The sequence below is a fragment of the Mastigoproctus giganteus genome, chromosome 13 (genome assembly GCF_048544385.1).
Source record: "Mastigoproctus giganteus isolate SK-2022 chromosome 13, ASM4854438v1, whole genome shotgun sequence".
Taxonomy (NCBI): Eukaryota; Metazoa; Arthropoda; class Arachnida; order Uropygi; family Thelyphonidae; genus Mastigoproctus; species Mastigoproctus giganteus.
The window spans coordinates 124,259,753-124,281,170 of NC_143587.1; the positions used below are offsets into that span (position 1 = coordinate 124,259,753).

Consider the following 21,418-nt stretch of genomic DNA (forward strand, 5'->3'; position numbering starts at 1 on the left):
CCAGGGATGGAAGTCTATTCCAGCAGCCAACCACCCGCTGGCTAAAGGCAAATTTCCTCACGTCTATCCTACATCTGTCTTTCCTCAATTTGAGACAATGAGAAATCTTCTGGAGACAGTGAGAAATGTGGTACTATACCTCCAACATCAGAGAAAGGTGCAATTACGGTTGAGAGCAGTGTTTTCGTGAGGAGCTGAATAATGGCCTCACCATCAACGGCCTGATCAACGGTCTCACCCCTCTTTGTGTTTTTATTAGTTGTACTCCCAGAGGTACCGAGAATAGATCTTCGTGTGCGACTTTTTAGGGGTGTGATTGGCCCAGATTTTCTTTTTGTGCACTGCACATAGAGCTCAAACGTTAGAGGAATACTTCACGATCACCAGACTTAAATGTGATAGAACATGTATGTGAAGCTCTTTGGTTTAGCATTGCACGCTGACAGCCAACTCACTTGGTTAATGAAGGCCTGTGCTGGATGAAGAATGGGACATGTTGCCACAGAATAAATAAGATCTTTATTGTAAGGTTCACCGGTACACGCAGGTACCACGACTCTACAATACCCTTCACGGCATCATGCCAGGGGTTGGTTGACCTTATAGACACCTTTATGATGATTCTTCTCCGAAGTTTCGCATTGTTCCCTCATTTCGTCGTTATTCTATGATACACCATCATACCAAATTTTGTTCCTCTTCATCGCAAATTGAGGATCTACACCATTTTTTCTACTCTTGCTAATAATATTGTCGAGCATTGTTATTCTTTAATAAAGATTTTAATTATGATAGCAAAATCCAGCCTAACCTAATGAATATAGTACCAGAACTTAGAGTCATATCATAAATATCTTCTGTTTCATAGATTGTGATTTTTGTAAGATTACTTTCAGGCGACTAGTAAGTTTTTTTTCGAACGACTTTTTTTCGAACTGTTAATCTTCGAGTCTGTTAATATTATTCGTTGTATTATTGTTTTGCGTTACGTTGGGATCGAGATTTCTATAGAATTGTTACATCGTTGTGTTGGTAGTTAACGGCAGAGAGGGTTTTAGTGAAATTCTTTTAATGAGTGGCTTAGCGGTGCTATCATAACTTTTCTTTCTTTCCTTCTTTTTTTTTTTTTTTTTTTTCCTTATAATAACGTTGGCTGGTTGTCATAATTTCTCGTTTGAACTACTAATCATTTGAACTGGTTAGTTACATTTCTGTAAAATAGTTGCGATGTCTGCTCATGAGCAAATGCGGCAGATGCTAGATCAGTTAATGGGAACTGGTCGGAATGGTAAGCTTAGTGTTACCGAATTTAATTTAAAAAAATCGAGTTATATTATTATGTTTAGTTAGGAATGTCGAATTATTTTACCTTGTGTGAAACAGATTTAAGCTTTTATTTGCCTTCTTGACCTTATTTTTCACATTGCTATTTTTATTTTTCATTTTCTTTCCATATAATAAAGCTGTTAGTTATTGGAGATGCTTAGTGTTAATTAACCTAAATCTTGTAATTGAAGATGAAAATATATCATTGATGTACCAATTAATATTCCGAATTAACACTTAATGTACCAATTAATATTCCGAACGAACGTATGCATTCAGACAGCGAACTAACTGCTGGTGATGTATTTTCATCTTTCGTGATATTTCACAATAACCAATAATTTGACCAACCATAATGATCTGTTTATCTCTAGCACAGATTATTACTAAACTACTGGTGGGATGTCATCTACTTCCAGAATGTAAGTAAATGAAAAAGTACATACCATTTCATCTCCACATTAAAAAAAAAAGTATATATATGTATTTATGTGTGTGCTCACGCTCGTATATGTTTGAAGAACCATCCAATATATATATATATTGGAGAAGAAGAGGGGGAACTCACAGCGTTCCCCCTCTTCTTCTTGATGACTGCATGTTAGCATTAGCATTAGCAAGGGCACATGATGCAAGAAAGCAAGTGTATATAGCATTAGCCAAAAAAAAAAAAAAAAAAAACCCCTTATTACACCCATCCCCTCACTCCAAATGTTTGTCAAGTTCTGCCTTTTCAGCATTGTCTGCCAAATGTTTGTCAAGTTCTTGAATCTATTTAAGCTATCAACTTCTACAACATATGGAATTTTGTTCCACCAATCAACCACCCGCTGGGTAAAGGCAAACTTCTGCACGTCTATCCTACAACCGTCTTTCCTCAATTTGGATTTATGCCCTCTCAGATGATTATTCTGAGCAAGAGGAAGAATTCCATCAGCATTGAGCATGCTCAAACCATTCAAGGCTTTATACACCTCAATCAGATCACCTGGCAGGTGCCTAGTCTCCAGACACTAATTTGCAAAACTGAAGCCTTTCTTCGTAAGAGCAACCCTTTGTTGTGTTCACTAATCTTGTTGCCCTTCTCTGTACCCATTCCAACAGCTCTACATCCTTAAAATGAGGCCTCCGGACCTGTATACCGTACTCAAGGTGTAGCCTGACCATTGCCTTATACAAGGGGATAATCACCTCCCTATCCCTGCTAGAAAAATTCCTGTATATCATTGACAAGACACCATGAGCTACTCTTGCAGACCGTCTGCACTGCTTAGAAACCTTCATATCTGCCTGCACAATATCCTACAGGTCCTTTTCATTCTCTACCACTGTCAGTGTGGCACCACAGAGTTGATACGTTACTCTGGGATTACTGCTTCCCATATGCAGTACTTTACATTTGTCAGTGTTTAACTTCATTTGCCACCTCTCAGTCCATCTGCACAACTTTTCTAGATCCTGTTGCAGCAGTGTACTGTCATTAACAACCCTGCCAATTTTCATATTGTCTGCAAACTTGGACATTAAGCCTGATATGCTATCATCAGTATCATTTATAAATACAGAAAACAACAATGGACCGAACAGTGAACCTTGAGGGACTCCACTAATAACATTAGTCCATGATGAGCAGTGTCCATTGATTACCACTCTAAAGGACGTGGTGAATGTCACGCGACATAACAGTATGTCGGAGCTGAAATACAATTAAATTAATGGCAATTTTTTCGGAGCAGCAACTAAAATAATTATACATAAAAATAATACAGTAATTTTTTTTCAAAACGAAATAAACTTATGTTATGCAGTAAACGACCAATTTTCACTGAGTAACTCCCGAAGTCATGTAAAAAGATAACCTAAAAACCTAACCATTTATCACTAAACACAAATGAAAGTCATTGAAAAACATGACTCACATTATAATTTTTTTTCATCAAACGACTGGTTTTTGCTTGAATCTCTCCCAAAGTCGTGTGAAAACCTGATCATTTTTCTAAACACAACTAAAATAATTATACATAAAAATAATACAGTAATTTTTTTTTTTTCAAAACAAAACAAACTAATGAGACACAATAAATGACCAATTTTCACAAAATAACTCCTAAAGTCGCGTAATAAGGCAACTTAAAAACCTACCATTTTTCACTAAACACAAATGAAAATTGACAAAAAATATGACTTCCATTATAATTTTTTTTTTGTCCAAAGACTGGTTTTTGCTTGAATCCCTCCGAAGTCGCGTAAAAACCTAACCAGTTTTCTGAACACAAATGAAAATCGATTAAAAACAGGACAGCTTTTATAATTTTTTTCGTCCAACGACCAATTTTAGCTTGAATCTGTGCCGAAGTCGCATAAAAATCTAACCTTTTTTAGCTAAACAGAAACGAAAGTCAATTAACACGTGCAACGAACAATAAAATTGCTCTTTGCATAAACACAAAACGGCAACATAGAATTTTTTTTTTTTTATCCAGAAGAATGCAACCAACACTACTAGGTTAATGTGCAACATTCTTGCACTCACTCACTCCATTGGGACTGAACAAAGGCAAGGAAAAACAAAAACACAGACAAAAAACACAAAAAGAACCAAAGAAATAAAAAAAAAATAAGAAAATGTGACGGCAATACACAGCAGCAAAAAACAAAGAAGCAGTTTACCCGCAGGATGGAATGGGATAATGACAGAAACTCAGGACACATGGCAAGTAAATTAACACCAGCAAACGAACAGCAGAGCACCGAACAGAACAGAAACCAGCATTCAAATGAAAGTATACGCAATGAATTTTGAATTTAGCCTCCAGTGATGTCTGCCTGAAACGAAGAGGGGATGCAGACCGCAACCAACACAATACTAGGTTAATGTGCAAAATTCTCGCACTCACTCGTTCCATTGAGATTGAACAAATGCAAAAAAAAACAGAAAACACAAGAGGGGATGTAGTCAGTGGACAGAGTCAAAACCTGTCAATCACTGCTTTCCCCCATTCTGACAGCCAATTACAAGGGTGCACCGTATATTGGAGTTTGGCAATATAGATATACAGTAAACCCCTGCTATTTCGGGGGTTACGTTCCTGAGAAATGTCGCGCATGCCGAAAACACGAATACTGAGTTATGGCTCCCATAGTAATAAAGGGGTTCCATTCCAAAGTATGAAATATATAAGAAAAACTAGTCTAAAATTTTAGCATTAGTAGAGGCATATGATGCAAGAAAGCAAGGTTATTCAGCATCAGCCAAAAAAAAAAAAAAAAACCTTCCACTTCATCCCTCCGCTCTTTCGAAATACCTGTCCAGCTGAGCCTTAAATTTATTTAGGCTATCAACTTCCACAACAAGGGATGGAAGGCTGTTCCACCAACCAACTACCTGCTGGCTAAAGGCAAATTTCCGCACATCTATCATACATCTGTCTTTCTTCAATTTGAATTTATACCCTCTCAGGTGATTATTCTGAGCAGGAAGCAGTATCCCATCACCATTGAGCATGCTCAAGCCATTCAAGGCTTTGTACACCTCTATCAGATCACCTCACCAGTGCCTAGTCTCCAGACAATGTAATTACAAATCTTAAGCCTTTCTTTATAAGAGCAACCCTTCGTTCCATTCACTAACCTTGTTGCCCTTCTCTGTACTCATTCCAGCAGCTCTACATCCTTCTTGAAATGAGGCCTCCAGACCTGTATACAGTACTCAAGGTGCAGCCTGACCATTGCCTTATACATGGGAATAATCACCTCCTTATCCTGCTAGAAAAATTCCTGTATATCATTGATAAGACACCATGAGCTACTCTTGCAGCCCATCTGCACTGTTCTCTGAGCAGTGCAGACAGGCTGCACTGCTCAGAGAACTTCATATCTGCCTGCACAATTACCCCCAGGTCATTTTCATTCAGAGAGAGAGAGAGAGAGATAATCTTTAATGCCCTTCACGGCCAAAAAGCCAGGGGTTTACATTTTTACAACCTCCCGAAACTTCCGGGTATTCAGTGTAGTACCACAGAGTTGATACTTTTCTCTGGGGTTGCTGTTTCCCATATGTAGTACTTTACATTTGTCAGTGTTAAACTTCATTTGCCACCTCTCAGCCCATCCGCTCAACCTTTCCATATCCTGTTGCAGCAGCATTGCATCAGTAGTGTCCTTAACAACCCTGCCAACCTTTGTATTGTCTGCAAATTTGGACATTAAACTTGATATACCATCATCAATATTATTTATAAATACAGAAAACAACAATGGACCCAACACTGAACCCTGAGGGATTCCACTAATAACATTAGTCCACGATGAGCAGTGTCCATTGATTACCACTCTCTATTTCCATAGCAACAATTTGCCACCAATGCCACACTGCTCCAATTTGTGCAGCAGTTTTCCATGTGCAACAGTATCAAAAGCCTTTCTAAGATCCAAATATATAATATCAAAGTTATTCCCTGCATCCAATTCTTTTGTGACTACATCATAGTATCCAATCAAATTGGTCAGGCAAGACCTTCCCTTAACAAAACCATGCTGTGTCTGAGCTGTAAATGAATTCTTGTCAAGATGATCCTGCAGTATTTCTTTAACCAGTGCCTCCATTAATTTTCCTGGAACAGAATTTAACTCACAGGTCTATAATTACTTGTCAGCCTTTGATCCTCCTTTGTGAATTGGGGTTACATTTGGACATCTCCAGTCTGTGGGTACCTCCCCTGAGTCCAAGGAAGCTCTCATAATAATGGCTAACGGATTGCTTACTTCCTTTGCTGCCTCCTTTAATACAACTGGATAGATCCCATCCACCCCAGGAGCCTTTCTTGAATTATCTTCAACAATTTCTCCTCCACTTTACTCTCAATTATTACAATATCAACTAGCTCACTGCCAGAGTTTACTTCACCTCTGGAAATCCCCTCCCTGAATAACTCCTCATGTGTGAATGTAGATGCAAAATACTCGTTTCGTTTGTTAGCCACCTGAGCAGGATCCTCAACTGTTGAACCATCGATATCAAGTGGACCAATGTGATTCATCCCCTTCCTTCTAGAGTTTACATTAGTAAAGAAACCTTGCTGTTTTTCTTTGCATCCCTTGCCAAAGATTTCTTGTAATCTGACTTCACCTGCCTAACCTCCTTTGTAACTTCGTTACAGATCAACTTATATCTATCATAGGCTTCTGTGTCATGTGTTAATTTATATGTATCCCATGCATTTTTCTTCTCTGCCGTATGTCTCATTAGTTCATCTGACATCCATTTAGGCCTGAACCTTGAACAATATTTCTTAGTTGGTATGTAAAGCCTAGTAGCTTCCAAGATAAGTTCTTTGACTGCTTCCCATTTTGAGTTTGCTGTTGGTAACATCATCAGTTGGTCCCACTGTCTAGATTTTAAATACTGTCTCAGACCATTGTAATTGCCTTTATGAAAGCAATAACCCTTCCCTTTACCCCTGATGGTAGTTACCTCCTTGAGTAAATCCCACTTCAGCACACTGTGATCACTGCCACCTAGTGGTTCCTTTATCTGCAGATTCTTAATGCATGAAGAATCACTACTGATAATCAAATCAAGAGTATTGCTCCCGCTAGTTGCCTCCCGAACATGCTGATTCAGAAAACAATCATCCAATAAATCCACAAAAGCCTTGCTAGTGTGTGAGTGACCAACCCACAAATTCCAGTCAATATCTGGGAAATTAAAATCCCCCATTATAAGACTTTCTGATTTACTGGCCCACTCTATTTGCCTGTACAGTTTCTTATTATATTCATCAGAGTCAATAGGCCTATAGCACACTCCTACTCTCAGTTTTGATCTCCAATGCTTATGTAACACCAAACTGACTCGACACTGCACTGTCCAGCGATGTCGACTGGCTTCACTTCCTTGGATTTTATGTGTTTCTTAACTAATAGCATAACCCCTCCTCCCTTCCTATCCTGTCTATCCTGTCTGTAGATGTTGTACTCCCCAAATTCCAATTCTGCATTCCTTATATCTGTGTGACACCACGTCTCTGATATCCTAACAATATCCGCCTTTAATGCTTTGAGCAATACCTCAAATTCATCAAATTTATTTACCAAACTCCTCGCATTGGTGTACATGCAAGTATACATGCACCTGTTCTTTTTCTTAGCTACCCTAACACAACCCACGTGTTTACTTGTACCCAATGATTCCCAGCAGTCTCTGAAATATCGTGCATCTTATTTTCCAGGCTGCTGCTCATTCCAATAGAAGCAGTGCAAGAATCACTTTCACCTCTGCCAGTGGCTACTGTTAATCTATTAGTCCTTGTATCCCCCAAATCTAGCAGTTTTCCGACCCACCTAACACTGCCTCGATAGCATCAGCAAATATTCTTGCACCCTTTCTATTTTAGTGTATCCCATCCCTGTAGAAGCAGTCTCTTCTGTTAACAAGTACAGACCAGGCTGAAAAAATTTTGTCTATGTATGTATTATATGTACCTTCATAATATTACTATATACATAGACAGTACATAGTGAAATGCAAGCATATGACATTGAAATGAAAATAAGAAACAATTTAATATTAAATGTAAAATTTATTAGAAATTTCAAACAAATCTTTCAAACCAGTGCCTTTGCTAGCAAAAAAACTTATCCTGCCAGTGCTATCACCAGTTTCGCTAAAGTGTTGACAAAGGAGTTTTGCCTTTTCACGAATGATGAGTGAACTTAACGGAATTTTATTTTGAGTTCGTTCTTCTATCCACAGATGCCTTTTCCATTTTTTCTAATTTCACGTCACGAGTTAAAGAGCAAATTTTTGAAGCAATTAGCGCGTTTTCACGGACACTACATGATTGACTCATTGATTTTATAATGTTTTGCCGGTGAGGAGACACTTTCACCATTAGAAATTTTATCTAATAACTCAATTTTATTTGCTAATGTCATCACCTTCTTTGATATTTTCACATTTCTCTTGTTATTCGTAGCCATAATTTTGTAGGGGTTAGAAAGAACTTGTCCACGATAAAGTTACTTTCTTCCGTTAACACACTCGAAAAAGTCTGTTTAAATGAGAAACAAGGTCTTCATACATTGACCACAAGATGTGATGCACCTCAGAGTAAGAATCAGGAAATTGTGCAATTTCATTAATGAGGACCTTTACTGCAGAATTATTACCAATCTGAGGCATTGTTTGTGGGCAGTGCAGAAACTAAACAGTGGTCATACCGAACTTGTTTTTCACGTTTAAGTATTTCTTAAGGACTGGAGTGTCTGAAAATCACATTAATGTGTCAGATACTAAAATTATAACTGTGAGACAATAAACCATATGTCATAATTTTCTAGCCCATCCTGTATAAATTTATCTCATTCCTTTTCACTTGACATGTCTTCTACTTTATCTGATTTTTCAGTTGTTTCTATTATCCAGTTTGCATCCTGTAAATGTGTGACCCAAAATGCAATTATCAGGAAAAAAAAAAAAAGGTTACATATGTCAGATGCCAGGCAAGTCAAGAAAATTTAATAAACCTTCCATAATTTGTGACACTAAATGGAACACAACTACTCCTCTGGTGTCTTTAGATGCCATTTTTGATTTTGGGATCTTTTATTAATCACAATTTACATAATTTGACCTATTCTCATTTCATTTTTTTTTTTCTCATTTTATTCATTTGTTGGTTGGCAGACCCCAGGGTTTCCCCCATTAGCTGCAGTTTTACATCATGTGGAGATAGCAGAGTAACTATGTAACTCCACATTATTATCTACAAAACAATCAACAATATCTGTAGTTCTATATACAATTTCTAACAGGTTAACACTCATAAAATACAAGAAGGATTATCTTAAGTAAACAACTTAACTAGCCAGATGGCCAGTAGAATGGTTAAAATATATTTAAATATTTAAACATCTTCAGGGCGAACAGAAGGTAGAGCAAGAAGTTGAAAATAGAGTATATTACTCAAATCTCAATAACAACTTTATCATAACACTATCAGTGTGATTAGACATCAGATCATCAAAGCAAGCTAATTAAACATAACCGTCAAATACATTATCAAAGCATCATCATCAGCCATTTTCAATCCACTGCAGGATGAAGGCCTCTCCAGCAACTTTCCAGTTCCTTCTGTTTTGAGCACTGGCCATCCATTTACTACCCAAAAACTCAAGAATTTCATCTATCCATCTCTGCCTTTGTCTTCCAGGTTTTCTTCTAGCTCCTCTTGGGTACCATTCTGTTATTTTCTTAGTCCATCTGTCATCATGTCTTCGAGCTATGTGTCCTGCCCAAGACCATTTTAGTTCTTTAATTTTGATAAGAATGTCCTTTACTTGAGTTTGCTGCCTAATCCATGTGTTTCTCTTCTTATCTAACAGTCTGATTCCCAATATAATTCGTTCCATTCTTCGCTGTGTAGTTCTCAGCTTCTCTTCCATTCTTTTGGTGAGTGCCCAAGTTTCACTTCCATGAGTCATGGTGGGGAGTATACATTGATTCATTATTTTACGTTTCAGACAAACTGGGATATTGCTCTTCAGTATGTGACTATATTTCCTGAATGCTATCCATTCAAAATTTATTCTTCTCTTGACTTCCAGCCATTTATCATTATTACAGCTAATAACTTGTCCCAGATAAGTATATGACTCCACCTTTTCAGTTACTGTTCCTTCAATCATTATTTTCCTTTCTGTGGCATACTCGTTCATCATTACTTTTGTTTTAGCCATATTCATCTTTAGTCCAAAATCCTTACTAACTGTGCATAACTGATTAAGATTTTCCTCTAATTCTTTGGGATCATGGCTTATAACCACAATGTCATCTGCAAATCATAAATGGTTTAGGTACTCTCCGTTCACATTGACTCCTTTCTGCGACCAGTCTAATTTTCTGAAAGCTTCCTCAAGGGCAACAGTAAACAGCTTCGGAGATATTGTCTCCTTGTCGAAATCCTTTCTCGATTTTAAATTTGCTACCGTCTTTGTCTAGTCTAATAAAGGATGTAGCACTCTCATATATTTTCTTCAAAATCATAATATATGGGGTATCTATACCTTGTCTTTCCAGTGCCCGAAACATTGCCTTATGCTGTATGGAGTCAAATGCCTTTTCATAATCCACAAATGCCAGGCATAATTGTGTTTTATATTCATTTGCTTTCTCCATTAACTGTGATATTACGTGAAGGTGATCCATAGTTGAGAATCCTGTCCTAAAGCCAGCTTGCTCTTTCGGGTTGATTCTCATCAAGTATTCTTTCCAATCTGTTAGTAATGACCCTTGTGAACAACTTGTAGATGTGGGATAACAAGCTAATTGGTCTATAATTTCCAATTTCTGATTTATCTCCTTTCTTATGCAGCAAAACTATGATTGCATTATTCCACTGCTTAGGCGTCACACCTTTTCTAATGCACTTTATGAAGAGCCTTGCCAGTTTTTGTGTTATGTCTCTTCCTCCCAATTTTAACAACTCTACAGTAACTTCATCTTCCCCAGGGGCTTTCCGATTCTTCATTTTCTTCAGTGCATGTTTTACCTCATCAGGAAGAATATCGGGTATGTCGTATGTGTTGCTACTTTGCAATCCATCTTCCCCACTGCTGGTATCATTCCCTCGCTCCTTGTATAATTCTCTATAGTAGTCTTCTGCTATTTGAATTATGCCTTCTCTGCTGTTTATAAGTACACTATCGCTATTCTTCAGTTTCAGTATCATTTGTCTTTCTGTATTACTGCTCATGGCTGCTGATTTAAATCCTTTGTTTTCCCTTAATGCTTGTTCTACTTTTCTTGTGTTAAATCTTATGTCCTCTCTGAGTCTCTTTCTAATGGCTTTGCATAACTCAGTATACTCAATTTTCTCCCTGTCATTGATTTTCTTGCTCTTCATTTGTCGTCTTCGGTTCATCACGACAAGTGTTTCTTGGGTAATTTTTTCTTCTTTGGATTTCTGTTTCCCTATAGGTTTCTTGGGCTCTATCACTTTCAGAAAGTTGTAATATTCCTCGTCGATATCTTGGTCCTGAGCAGTCTGCAGAAGCTCAAACTTGTTCTTAAGTTCCAGTACATATTGCTTTTTCTCCTCTTCTGTTATCTCAAAGACCTTTGTATTATTTACTCGAGTCAGTTTTTTCCTTTCCTACATCTATATCAAGTGTACATCTTGCCATTCTGTGATCACTTCCAACATTTACCTTATTCAGGACGGTAACATCATTCACAATATATCTTCTGTTAGTGAGGATGAAGTCGATTTCATTAGTTGTTAATCCATTTGAACTCTTCCATGTCCACTTTCTGTTCACCCTTTTCTTGAAAAAAGCGTTCATTACTGACAGTCCTTGAGATTCTGCAAATTCCACAAGTCTTTCGCCTCTTTCATTTCTTTCACCAATTCCAAAATTTCCTATAGTTCTTCTTTCTGCGCTGTTTTGCCTTTTTCCAACCTTAGCATTGAAGTCCCCCATAATAATAGTGTAGTGGGTTTTCTGCCCATCTAGAAGACTCTGAATTTCGGTGTACATTTCTTCAACCTCTTCATCATCATGGCTCAATGTTGGTGCATAAATCATTATAATCTTTAGCTTGTACCTCTTAGAAATTTTGAGAGTATTAGTCTTGACACCCTTGGTGATGTACTTTTGAATTTCAAAATGTTGTTTTTAAAATCTTTATGGACCAGAAAGTGATTCATTTGAAGAAGAAGTGATTCATTTCTTCTTCTTGTTTCAGCCAAACCGATGATATTCCAATTCACATTTTCTAATTCCTTTTCCACCTCTGATATCCTGTCTTCACCGATGAGTGATCATACGTTATAACAGGCCAAGTTCAGTTTCTGTGCACGGCAGCCTGGTCATACCCAGAGATTCTTAGCACCCTCTGCTTCCACTCTGATCCTCTCGCTGCTGTAAGAGGGAGAGTGAAAGCTGCTGGGGACTGAGGGCCATTTGTATTGTTGTTCTCTCATATGCTGGAGGGTTTGGTCTTTTCCTCTTCACGCTGACCAGGTGTCTTGAAGAGAACCACTCTACATGTCCGTTGCCACATAAGTGACATAACAGGGCTTACCATCGAGAAGGTGTGCATGAGTGGATTTTAGGGAGGCAGGCCAACCGGACTTCTCCTAAACCTTCTGTAATAGAGAGATATTGGATCCATCAGTGTTTTAGGCTGAGTGTCTGATAACACATAGGATACCTGTTCTCCTCTAAGCCCCTTCAACAGCATCAAAGCATATACAGCACAATTAATTAGTTTAAATATGCATATACCACACTCAAACCTTACACAAAAGGCATAAGGCTACAGTAATAATAACAGTGACATTACCAGCAGAATAAGTTACCAAACCAAAGAATGATTGATCTTGGGATTAAGTGACAGCAGAGGAACTACATCAACCTCCAACTAATACCCAGGAATGTAAAATTGAATCTTCATAGTTGACTTGCAACTTCCAGAAGTGAAAGTTTGCAAATAAAAGACTCACTTATGTCTTCCAGAATGAAAGTTCATAAGAAAGCAGACATTAATGATTATGCATATTTGACTCTTAATCCAGTCAGGGCATAAGCTAGACTAACCAAACAATATATACATTGTCCAGTTCTCAGGGACCAATAACAATTACAAATACACCATATTCCTTTGGCTTCCAACAAGGTGAAAATTCACAAGCACGAGTTTCCCAAGTAGTAAGTTAAAACCAAAACAATCAACAACAATAGAATATTTACACTATAAAAAATTACATCATTTATAACAGATATGATGGAATATTTACAATATTCCAAAAATTGCCAATTATACAACAAACTTCCTTGTGACTTCCAAACTAGGTGAAAGTTCACAAGCACATCTTTTCCATAACAACAATTTGTTCCACTGAGAGCAAAAGTGCATAGCAGATCAAAGTGCACAGAGTAAACTGGACAAAAGACGCTATATACTAGATTCTAAGCAGAGAAACACGAGCAGTCAAGTGTATCATGAAGATGCATGCTAGAAACAACTTGTCAGAGTTCACTAGAACCATGAAGTTCTCATTCAATTAAGGAGACACTGATTGATGCTGAAACTCTCTTCTTTTGAAAGCTCTGCCAGCAAAAGAGTTTAAGACGATAAAAACATTTTCCGTTTGCACCAAGGCCCTTTTCACAGCCAGGGAAAAGTTTGGAACTGATGACTCCAATTCAGTCCTAAGATCACAATAAGATGGACAATCAAAAAGAATGTGGTCAGCAGATTCATCAGCTCCATAAAGACAAAGGGAAGTGTTAGAGAGACAAAATTTAAACAACTTCTTATTTAAACTACCATGTTCTGTTAGAAGAAACGTTCCATAAAGACTGTGTCATCCAAAGTAGATCCTTTTTGAGAAACTCTTTCACCTCAGGAAAAAATTCTCTCGTTACAGAGCTGACCGAAGAAAAAGACCAGTCATGTTGCCACAAGGAGACAAAATGAGTATGCAGTCTCTTCTTTTCTGGTTTAACTGAACACCACCAAAGGATAGAGGGATATTCCTTCTCAAATGAAAAAGAAGTATCTGTATTGTATCTCATATTGAATTGGGAGTTTGCCAAGTAGGACCTGTAAGGCAGCAGTGGACGTAGTTTTACAAGTCCATGACATCAAAAGAGCAGATCTTTGAGCCTGCTGCAGTTGATTAATAATCACGACTTTGTTAGCACGAAACCCCCAAGCTCCAGCACCATAGGAAATGATTGCCAAGAAGATGCAGTTATAGTAGAGATGCAATGTGTGTCCTTTAATTCCCCAATCTCGTTTCGCAGTCAGCCTTAGTTTCACCATCAGAACCTTACATTTATCTTTGACATACTTTACATGCAGTAGGAAACTTTGATGGTCATCCAGTAGTATGCCCAAATATTTAACCGTAGAACTATAGTGTGTTACATTTCCATTATATTTGATTGCAGGGGGATGATTAGGAGCCAACTTTCCTTTCAGAAGCATCTGGAATGTTTTGGCAGATGAAATTTGAAGTTTGAGTTCAGGTCCAGTTGGATAATTCCATTAATACTGCATTTGCAGAGTCCTCCAGTTGTTTTTTAGAATTTCCGCTGACTAGGATAGTTAGGTCATCAGCATACGCTACCATTCAAACATGAGAGAAAGATTTACTCAGCCATTTATCAAAAACGATTTGACATGTTCTCATTGCTTAAAATTTCTTATGTTGTCTGGTTTTTTCATCTGGTGAAGTGTAGTTTACAGAACATCATATAGAGGCTAAATATACAACAAGCCAAGTTATAGGGTGTCTGGGTGCAAGGATACTGTCCATTTTATTGATACACCCATCCCAGAGATTGGAAGAATGATTAATTATGCCTGCTGGATAGGGAATATTTGCACATTCCAGTTAATTACAGATGCCAATGTAGCTGTTACTTTCTAATGTACTGTTACATGTTTTTATTGAAATGTAGTATTACTACATTTAGTGAACCCTGGTAGGGAACAATATATGGAAGGATGTGATCCCACTTAAAATTTTTAGAAAAAAGAAAAACTCTGTCATAAAACAGATAAAAGGTTAAAGTACCTATTTTATTATGATATTCAGGGTTGCTGTTCTTTTTGATATTCAGGGTTCATTATGAATTTGTTCAAAATGGTCACGCAGTAAATCTTATCTATTATAAAGAGGTTTGGATTCAACTGAAAGAAAAATTCAGGAGAAAGTACCACCCAACTGTTTAAAAATGGTAGATGGTTTCCTCCACCATGATAATGTTCCTGTACACACTGCATTCCTCATTCAAGAATTTCCATCACAGAAAAACATTCTTTCCACCTGACATTTGTTCAAACATTCACCTGATCTTGCCCTGTGTGATTATTATTTTTTTTCCTTCAAACTCAAAATGAAGCTAAAAGAAGAAATATTTGATGACATTCCAGCTATCCAGAAGAATGCAGCCGGTTCACAGTTGAAGATTTTCAGTGTGTTTCCAGAAATTTCAGCAATGTTGCAATACTTTGTGTATCATAAGGAGGGAACTGCTTATAAAATGTTTTATGTACCCTAATTTTTTTTAGAAAAATAGTCTTAAAAATTTTGATCTGGCAACACACATTACAAAATTAAGTCTGAGTGGAGCACAATTATGCGATGGTATAAAATTAGTCGTGAATATGCTATGTAAATTATTATATGCATTTAATGAAGCAAATATTGCAGTTATGTTAAATTTTAATTATAACTAAACATTGTATTTCTACTCTGAGGGGTTTTCATCAGTGGCTAAATAATATTTACAGGGGAGGGCTTTACATTCTGTTTAAATATAATGTTAACCGTACATTAGTATCATAATTTCACTTCATTAATTTATTTGGAATAAACTGGATTTGAAGGTGATGCAGGACATTAAATAAACTTTTTTTTCTTCACTCGCTGTCAGATATCAGTTACTTGTTATTGTGTTGTCATACTATCTTCCCATCACTGCAGTTTGAATAAAAATAAATTGTTTATGGTCTGTAAAGTATATTTCATAGGATGAGCATTAAAAACACCTGTTGAATACTCTGTCTGTTGGCTTTTATAATAAAATGTGTACCACCTGTCTGTTGCTGTTAATTCATACTATTTAAAGTTGGTTATCTATAATCATACCTGTATATGTTTTGGTTGTGGAAATAAGCTTTGGATTCCTTTCCACTTATATATAGAGTACATCTTAGTATTCTATGTTTTCCAGGAAAGAAAACACCACAATTCCAGACTGTTGGGAGTATAGTTGTACAAAAGCAGTTGGCGTGAGTTTTCCCTTACACCCATCCATGTCTGAGTTAATAGTTTTTGCACCGTTAGTGTATATATTTTATGGGTGTTTATAATTTTCATGTATATGACAAACATTATATTTAAAAATAAGACTAGATTAAGTAAAAGATAAAATGTAATATTTTGTTACTGTTCTTTTTATTGAAATTATTTGTCTCAGAGAATAATTGATACTTACATAAAAGGTTTTCTTAATATAGAAAATTGCTTCTAAAATATTTTTTTGTTTCCATATGGATATAACTCCATCCTATATATGATCCTACCTGAATCAGGGCTTGCTTACTAACTGTAGTCCATGAGGACATATCTGGTTTGAAGTTATATATGATATTGAGTAGTTTCCAGTTTTATAATTCATTCAGATTACACTGACTTATTGCATGTCCTGTCAAGAAATAATTGACTTATGTTTTATTTTGAGGTTTGGGAATACAGTTCATTGTCTAATACCGGATTCGAAGTATTTGTTCATCTAGATTTAGTGGGAAATGGGTGGGGAAGAGAAGACTTGATACTGATATGGTGGGCTTTATAAATTTGTTTTATATGTGCAAAACATATCAGGTTTGAAGTTAAAAAAAAAAAAAAAAAAAAAAAAAAAAAAAAGTCACAGCATACTTAAAAAAAAAAAGCCATAAAACCTTTGGTTACAGTTTTCCTGTGGCAAATACAGTTTACAATATTTGTTAGCAAGCAAACATGGTTCACAAATCCACATAATGTGAACATTTTGTTGTGCTTTTGGCTTATACAGACTGCATTTAAAAAAATTCACACAGATTAAATTTTCTTTCATTTCATATTTAGATTAATGTAAAATGAATTGCTGAGAACAGAGAAAGAACTTCATGACAACGAAGAATACATTAATTTGTTCAGTACATTCTGAGAAAGAATTTATTTTTTTTATCACAACTCTGTAAGCAGAAGATAGTTGAAATCTGCAGTGTTAACAAAGTTAATTTTTAGCGCTGTACAAAGCAAAAAAAAAAAAAAAACATTGTTTTCTTTTGAAAAGCGAATATAGCATTCTGAGGTTGGATGAAATAAATGCTGATAAAATACGTAACAATTATATTCCTTTAAGGATAAGTATTTCAATGTCCTCTAGCAGCTATTGGGATATGCCCATCCCCTCAGGAAGTAATGATTAATTCCAGAGATCACATGATAAGTAGATAACAGTACCAGTTAAAATTAGAACATGAAAGGCATGTACATTCAGTGACACATAGATGGAACAGAATGTAATGAGACTAAGTTCTACAAGAGGTGTACTAATGGTGTATCAGTGTACGTGACCATTTGTCAGATGCGAGAGTGGAACACGGCAAATCAATTTTTGGGGCATTACACATCAACTGAAGATAGAAGGTAATATGCCATTCATTCCAAATCAGGTAGTCCATCCATTATTGAGCTGACTAAAGAGACAGTTGAGAGATCAGGATAAGTGTATGACCAACAACTGTTAGAAAAATATTAATAGAATGAATTCCAATGGTTTTCCAGCCACTCACAAGCTGAAACTGGCTCCCAGAAATTCATGTCATTAGACATTGCAACAGTAGCAGAATGTAATGTGGGATGACAAATCACATTACATTGTTCAGGCATCAGAAGGATACATATGGATATGTGTACTTAAAGAATGGGTTCTTTAAGTACAGAATGGATTCTTAATGTGCACTTGAAGAACCCATTCTTAAAGAATGAGTTCTTTAAGTACACATCGTACCAACAATGAATTATGATGGTGTTAGTGTGATGTTATAGGCTTGATGTGGGCTGAATGCATTGTGTAGGGGTAGAAATAAGTAAAGTACTTTCAACTATGTGTGGGTTGTGTATTATAGCAGTGCAAAACTTGATGATACAGGGAAATTTGTATCCATATGCAGCTGCCTATGCTGACAAAGAAACTAAAGGCTATCAATAATTATCTGAATTCAAAGTTTTGTGGATTTTTTGTCTGCTCCACTTGCTCTGAGATGAACACAGTTTTTAGATACAGATACATATTAACAGTGGCATGCATAGTTACATGGTTATAACATCTAGCACTGTCTTCATCACACAAGGTTGAAGGTAAACTGCCTAACATTACATAGTTCGCTGCACATCTGCCCTGAACATCACATGTTACTAATTTTTAAGTAATAAATATTGAAGCAGATGCTATAGAGAAGACTGGAAGAGGTAGCTGATAGGCATATAAAAGAACAACTGAAATGAAGAGATATGGAGGTCAGTGGTGAAAGTGAAGATCATGACTGCTAATGTTGTGTCCTGTGAAAGTTGGGAGGGTTACAGTGACTGTGTGATGCTGCTGTGCTGCCCTGTGGCCTGTGTTATGATCCTAGCTGATCATTTTACTGTAGTCATCAGTGGATCTGGTGCTGTAGGGTGGCCTTTGTTTGAGTTGAGTGGTCCCCTACTTTGGTGACACCCAGCTACCCAGCTATGAGGTCTGGTCTTCACTAGCATTCTGCTTTTGAAAACATGGGCTCTGTTGTTGATAAATGGTTCTTTGGAGCGGTGGACCATGTTTGGCAGTGCTCTGATGTAAAATGTTTCTGCATAGAACCAGCAAATATATCTTAACATTGAATAAACATGTTTGCAGGCTCTTCAAGGAAGAATTTTATATTATAGCACTGCTATAATATAAAATTCTTCCTTGAAGAATGACATGGCCCACATTTTCAAGAGTGAGTGCCAATTAAGACTAGGCTTCTTGTCAAGAGGCAACATTACTAGTCGTTGAGACCTTCACACTCTCCACTGATTTCCATGTCTCTTCACTTCAGTTCTTTATGTATGTGCCACATCAGTCACCTCTACCAGTGTGCCCCACAGCATTTGCTTTGGTGTTCACCAATGTATAGTATCATGTGATGAGATTGTTTGTTTGTTTGTTTTAGGGTTTTATGCATGTGATGAGAAGGGTAACTTTAAGATGTGCAGCATTGAACTGTATAACTTTGAGGAGTTTACTTTCAAATTTTTGTGATGAAGACTGGTGGACTTTTCCTGCAATCAGTATGTTCATTTCTGAAGAAGTGGAGTAGGCATAGAATCCATGAAAAGTAAAATTGTGGTAAATATAAATACCTTCCTGTTTGTCAGCATAGACACCTGCATGTGGATGGTTTTGTCATACCAACTTCAGTTTCTCACTGCTATAATGAAGAACCTGCACATATTTTAATGTTCTCTTAGTATTGGCTTGTTTTTCAGTAGAGTTCACAGTATTTATTATCAAGTGAACATGGTTCAAAAGTCACACAATGCCAACTTTGTGTTACACTTGGCTATAAATATTGCATTTAAAAAAAAAAAAACAAGAAATTCAAAGAAGATTGATCCCCTCCCCCCCCCCCGCCTCATTTGATATTTTGATTCATATAAATTGAATGGCCAAGCTGGGAAGAAAGAACTTCATGCTAATGGAAAATACATTAATTTTTTCAGTACATTTTGAGGAAGAATTTATATGTACAGCCAGACCTCTGTATAACAAAATTGATTGTTCCCTTGAAAAAATTCATTAAAAATACTGTAAATTCAGAAATATAGTAAAAGATGGAAAATAATTAGAAATAAGTGGGAATGAATTAATTTTCTAACGTTTTAAAACAAAATGTTAGAAATACATACATATTAAAAAATTACACTTATGTGATGAGCACAGTGTATTAATACACACTTTTAAGAGTTATTTCGTAAAATTTGTGGTTATTTTTTGTTGTGCATTGGATTTTACTGTACATCTTTCATAAAAATGTTCACATTTGTTTGAACACTTAAATATATTTTCTGCTACATTTTCTTTCTACAGAAGGCCTCAATGCAAAGTTTCAAATGCTGCCAACGTTTCATGTTTTGAAGGTATTTAATATTGCCCTCATTTTCATCCACCTTGTTGTCGATATTGTCGCTAGTTCTTTGAATACTCTCCAAAATGTTTGGAGACATCATTATCAACTCCTAAAAATTCGTCAAGAACAATTTCTCCACTGTTCAAGGCTCACTTGGAACTTTTCCCAAGACATTGTAGTAGTTCATCGCTGTTAATTAGTGTTTTAACAAATCCTGCTTTTGCAAAACAATTCTTAATTGTTGTTTCTGTCACACCTTAACTCCACACTTTTGCCAACTGTGATATGCACATCTATAACAAAATCTATAGGTTGGTTGGTTTCTATTCTCAGTATAATTTTTTTTCAGTATGCACCTTCGGTAGTGCATTTTCAAATCCTTGACCCATTGGCTGCACTTTAGATGAGGGAAGAAAAGAAGTTTCACACTTGTAAGTTTCAAAATTATCAAGTGAAGTTGGGCAGGGCAGTTGTCAACACTCAACACGATTTTTCTGGGGTTTTTTTTTTTTTTGGTTTTTTTTTCACCATCTTTCTATCGAAATTTAAAAATCTACTGCTCAAAAATTTCACTTGTCATCCAAGATTTTTTGTTGTAGTTGTAGTCCAACTCTAATGACTTGACTCCTTTGAAACATCAGAGTTAGTTACTTTTGCCTATTACCAGCCATATTTGCACCAACCAAGACTAATTCTCTGATTTACTATTTTTACCACTTAAACATTTATCACCTTTAAAAGTCAGTGTCTTGTTTGGAAAACATTTAAAAAATATAGATTTCATAAGTGTTGATTATGTCTTTGCGCTTGTAGTCTCCATAATTTTTTTTAAAACTGTTTCTTTCCAATGGGTATGGTCTGCTTCGATTGCAACTCCACTTTCAGAAGTAATAACTTTTTCGAGTAAGCCATGGCGTTCTTTAAATTTGTCCAGCCAACCAGAACTGGCTTGAAATGTTTTATGCCCCAGAAAATATGCATACTCCATAGACTTTTCTTTTATTAATGGCCCCGATATCAGTTCGTTTTGGTCTCAAATCAACTTCATCCACTTAAAAACTGCTTCATCTACATCTTCACAAAGGCATAATTTCGCATGCTTCCAACTGTGCCCCATTTCTTCAAATATTTTGGATATCGAAAAGGTTTTTCAGAATGGTTAACACACTACTGGCAGGAATACCAAATTTTAAAGCAATTTATTTTTTTCCTTTTTTTAATGCCCCGATCTAACACTGTTAAGCACTACCACCTTTTCACACTACACTCAAGGATTTCCTCTTAGACACCGTAAGGTTACTTGCACAGTAGCTAAAACAAAACTGGTTTAGGGACCACTTGTACCTACCATGTAAACAGAGACAGGTGAAA

At 36.4% G+C, this 21,418-nt stretch overlaps 1 protein-coding gene across 6 annotated transcripts in view; it reads left to right on the forward strand.

Annotated features, from left to right (window-relative positions):
• Positions 1-1,145: 1,145 nt before the first annotated feature.
• Positions 1,146-21,418, forward strand: part of LOC150076415 (putative RNA-binding protein Luc7-like 2) — a 222,315-nt gene continuing 202,042 nt past the window's right edge. The window contains exons 1-3 of one of the 6 annotated variants that reach the window (XM_090387886.1): positions 1,187-1,288; positions 1,701-1,748; positions 16,078-16,135. Coding sequence is in view for 1 of the 6 variants with exons in the window: in XM_090387884.1 (XP_090244010.1) it covers positions 1,228-1,288 (61 nt within the window). In the remaining 5 variants the exon portion in view is untranslated. The other 5 variants (XM_090387889.1, XM_090387887.1, XM_090387884.1 and 2 more) reach the window with 5 other exon arrangements.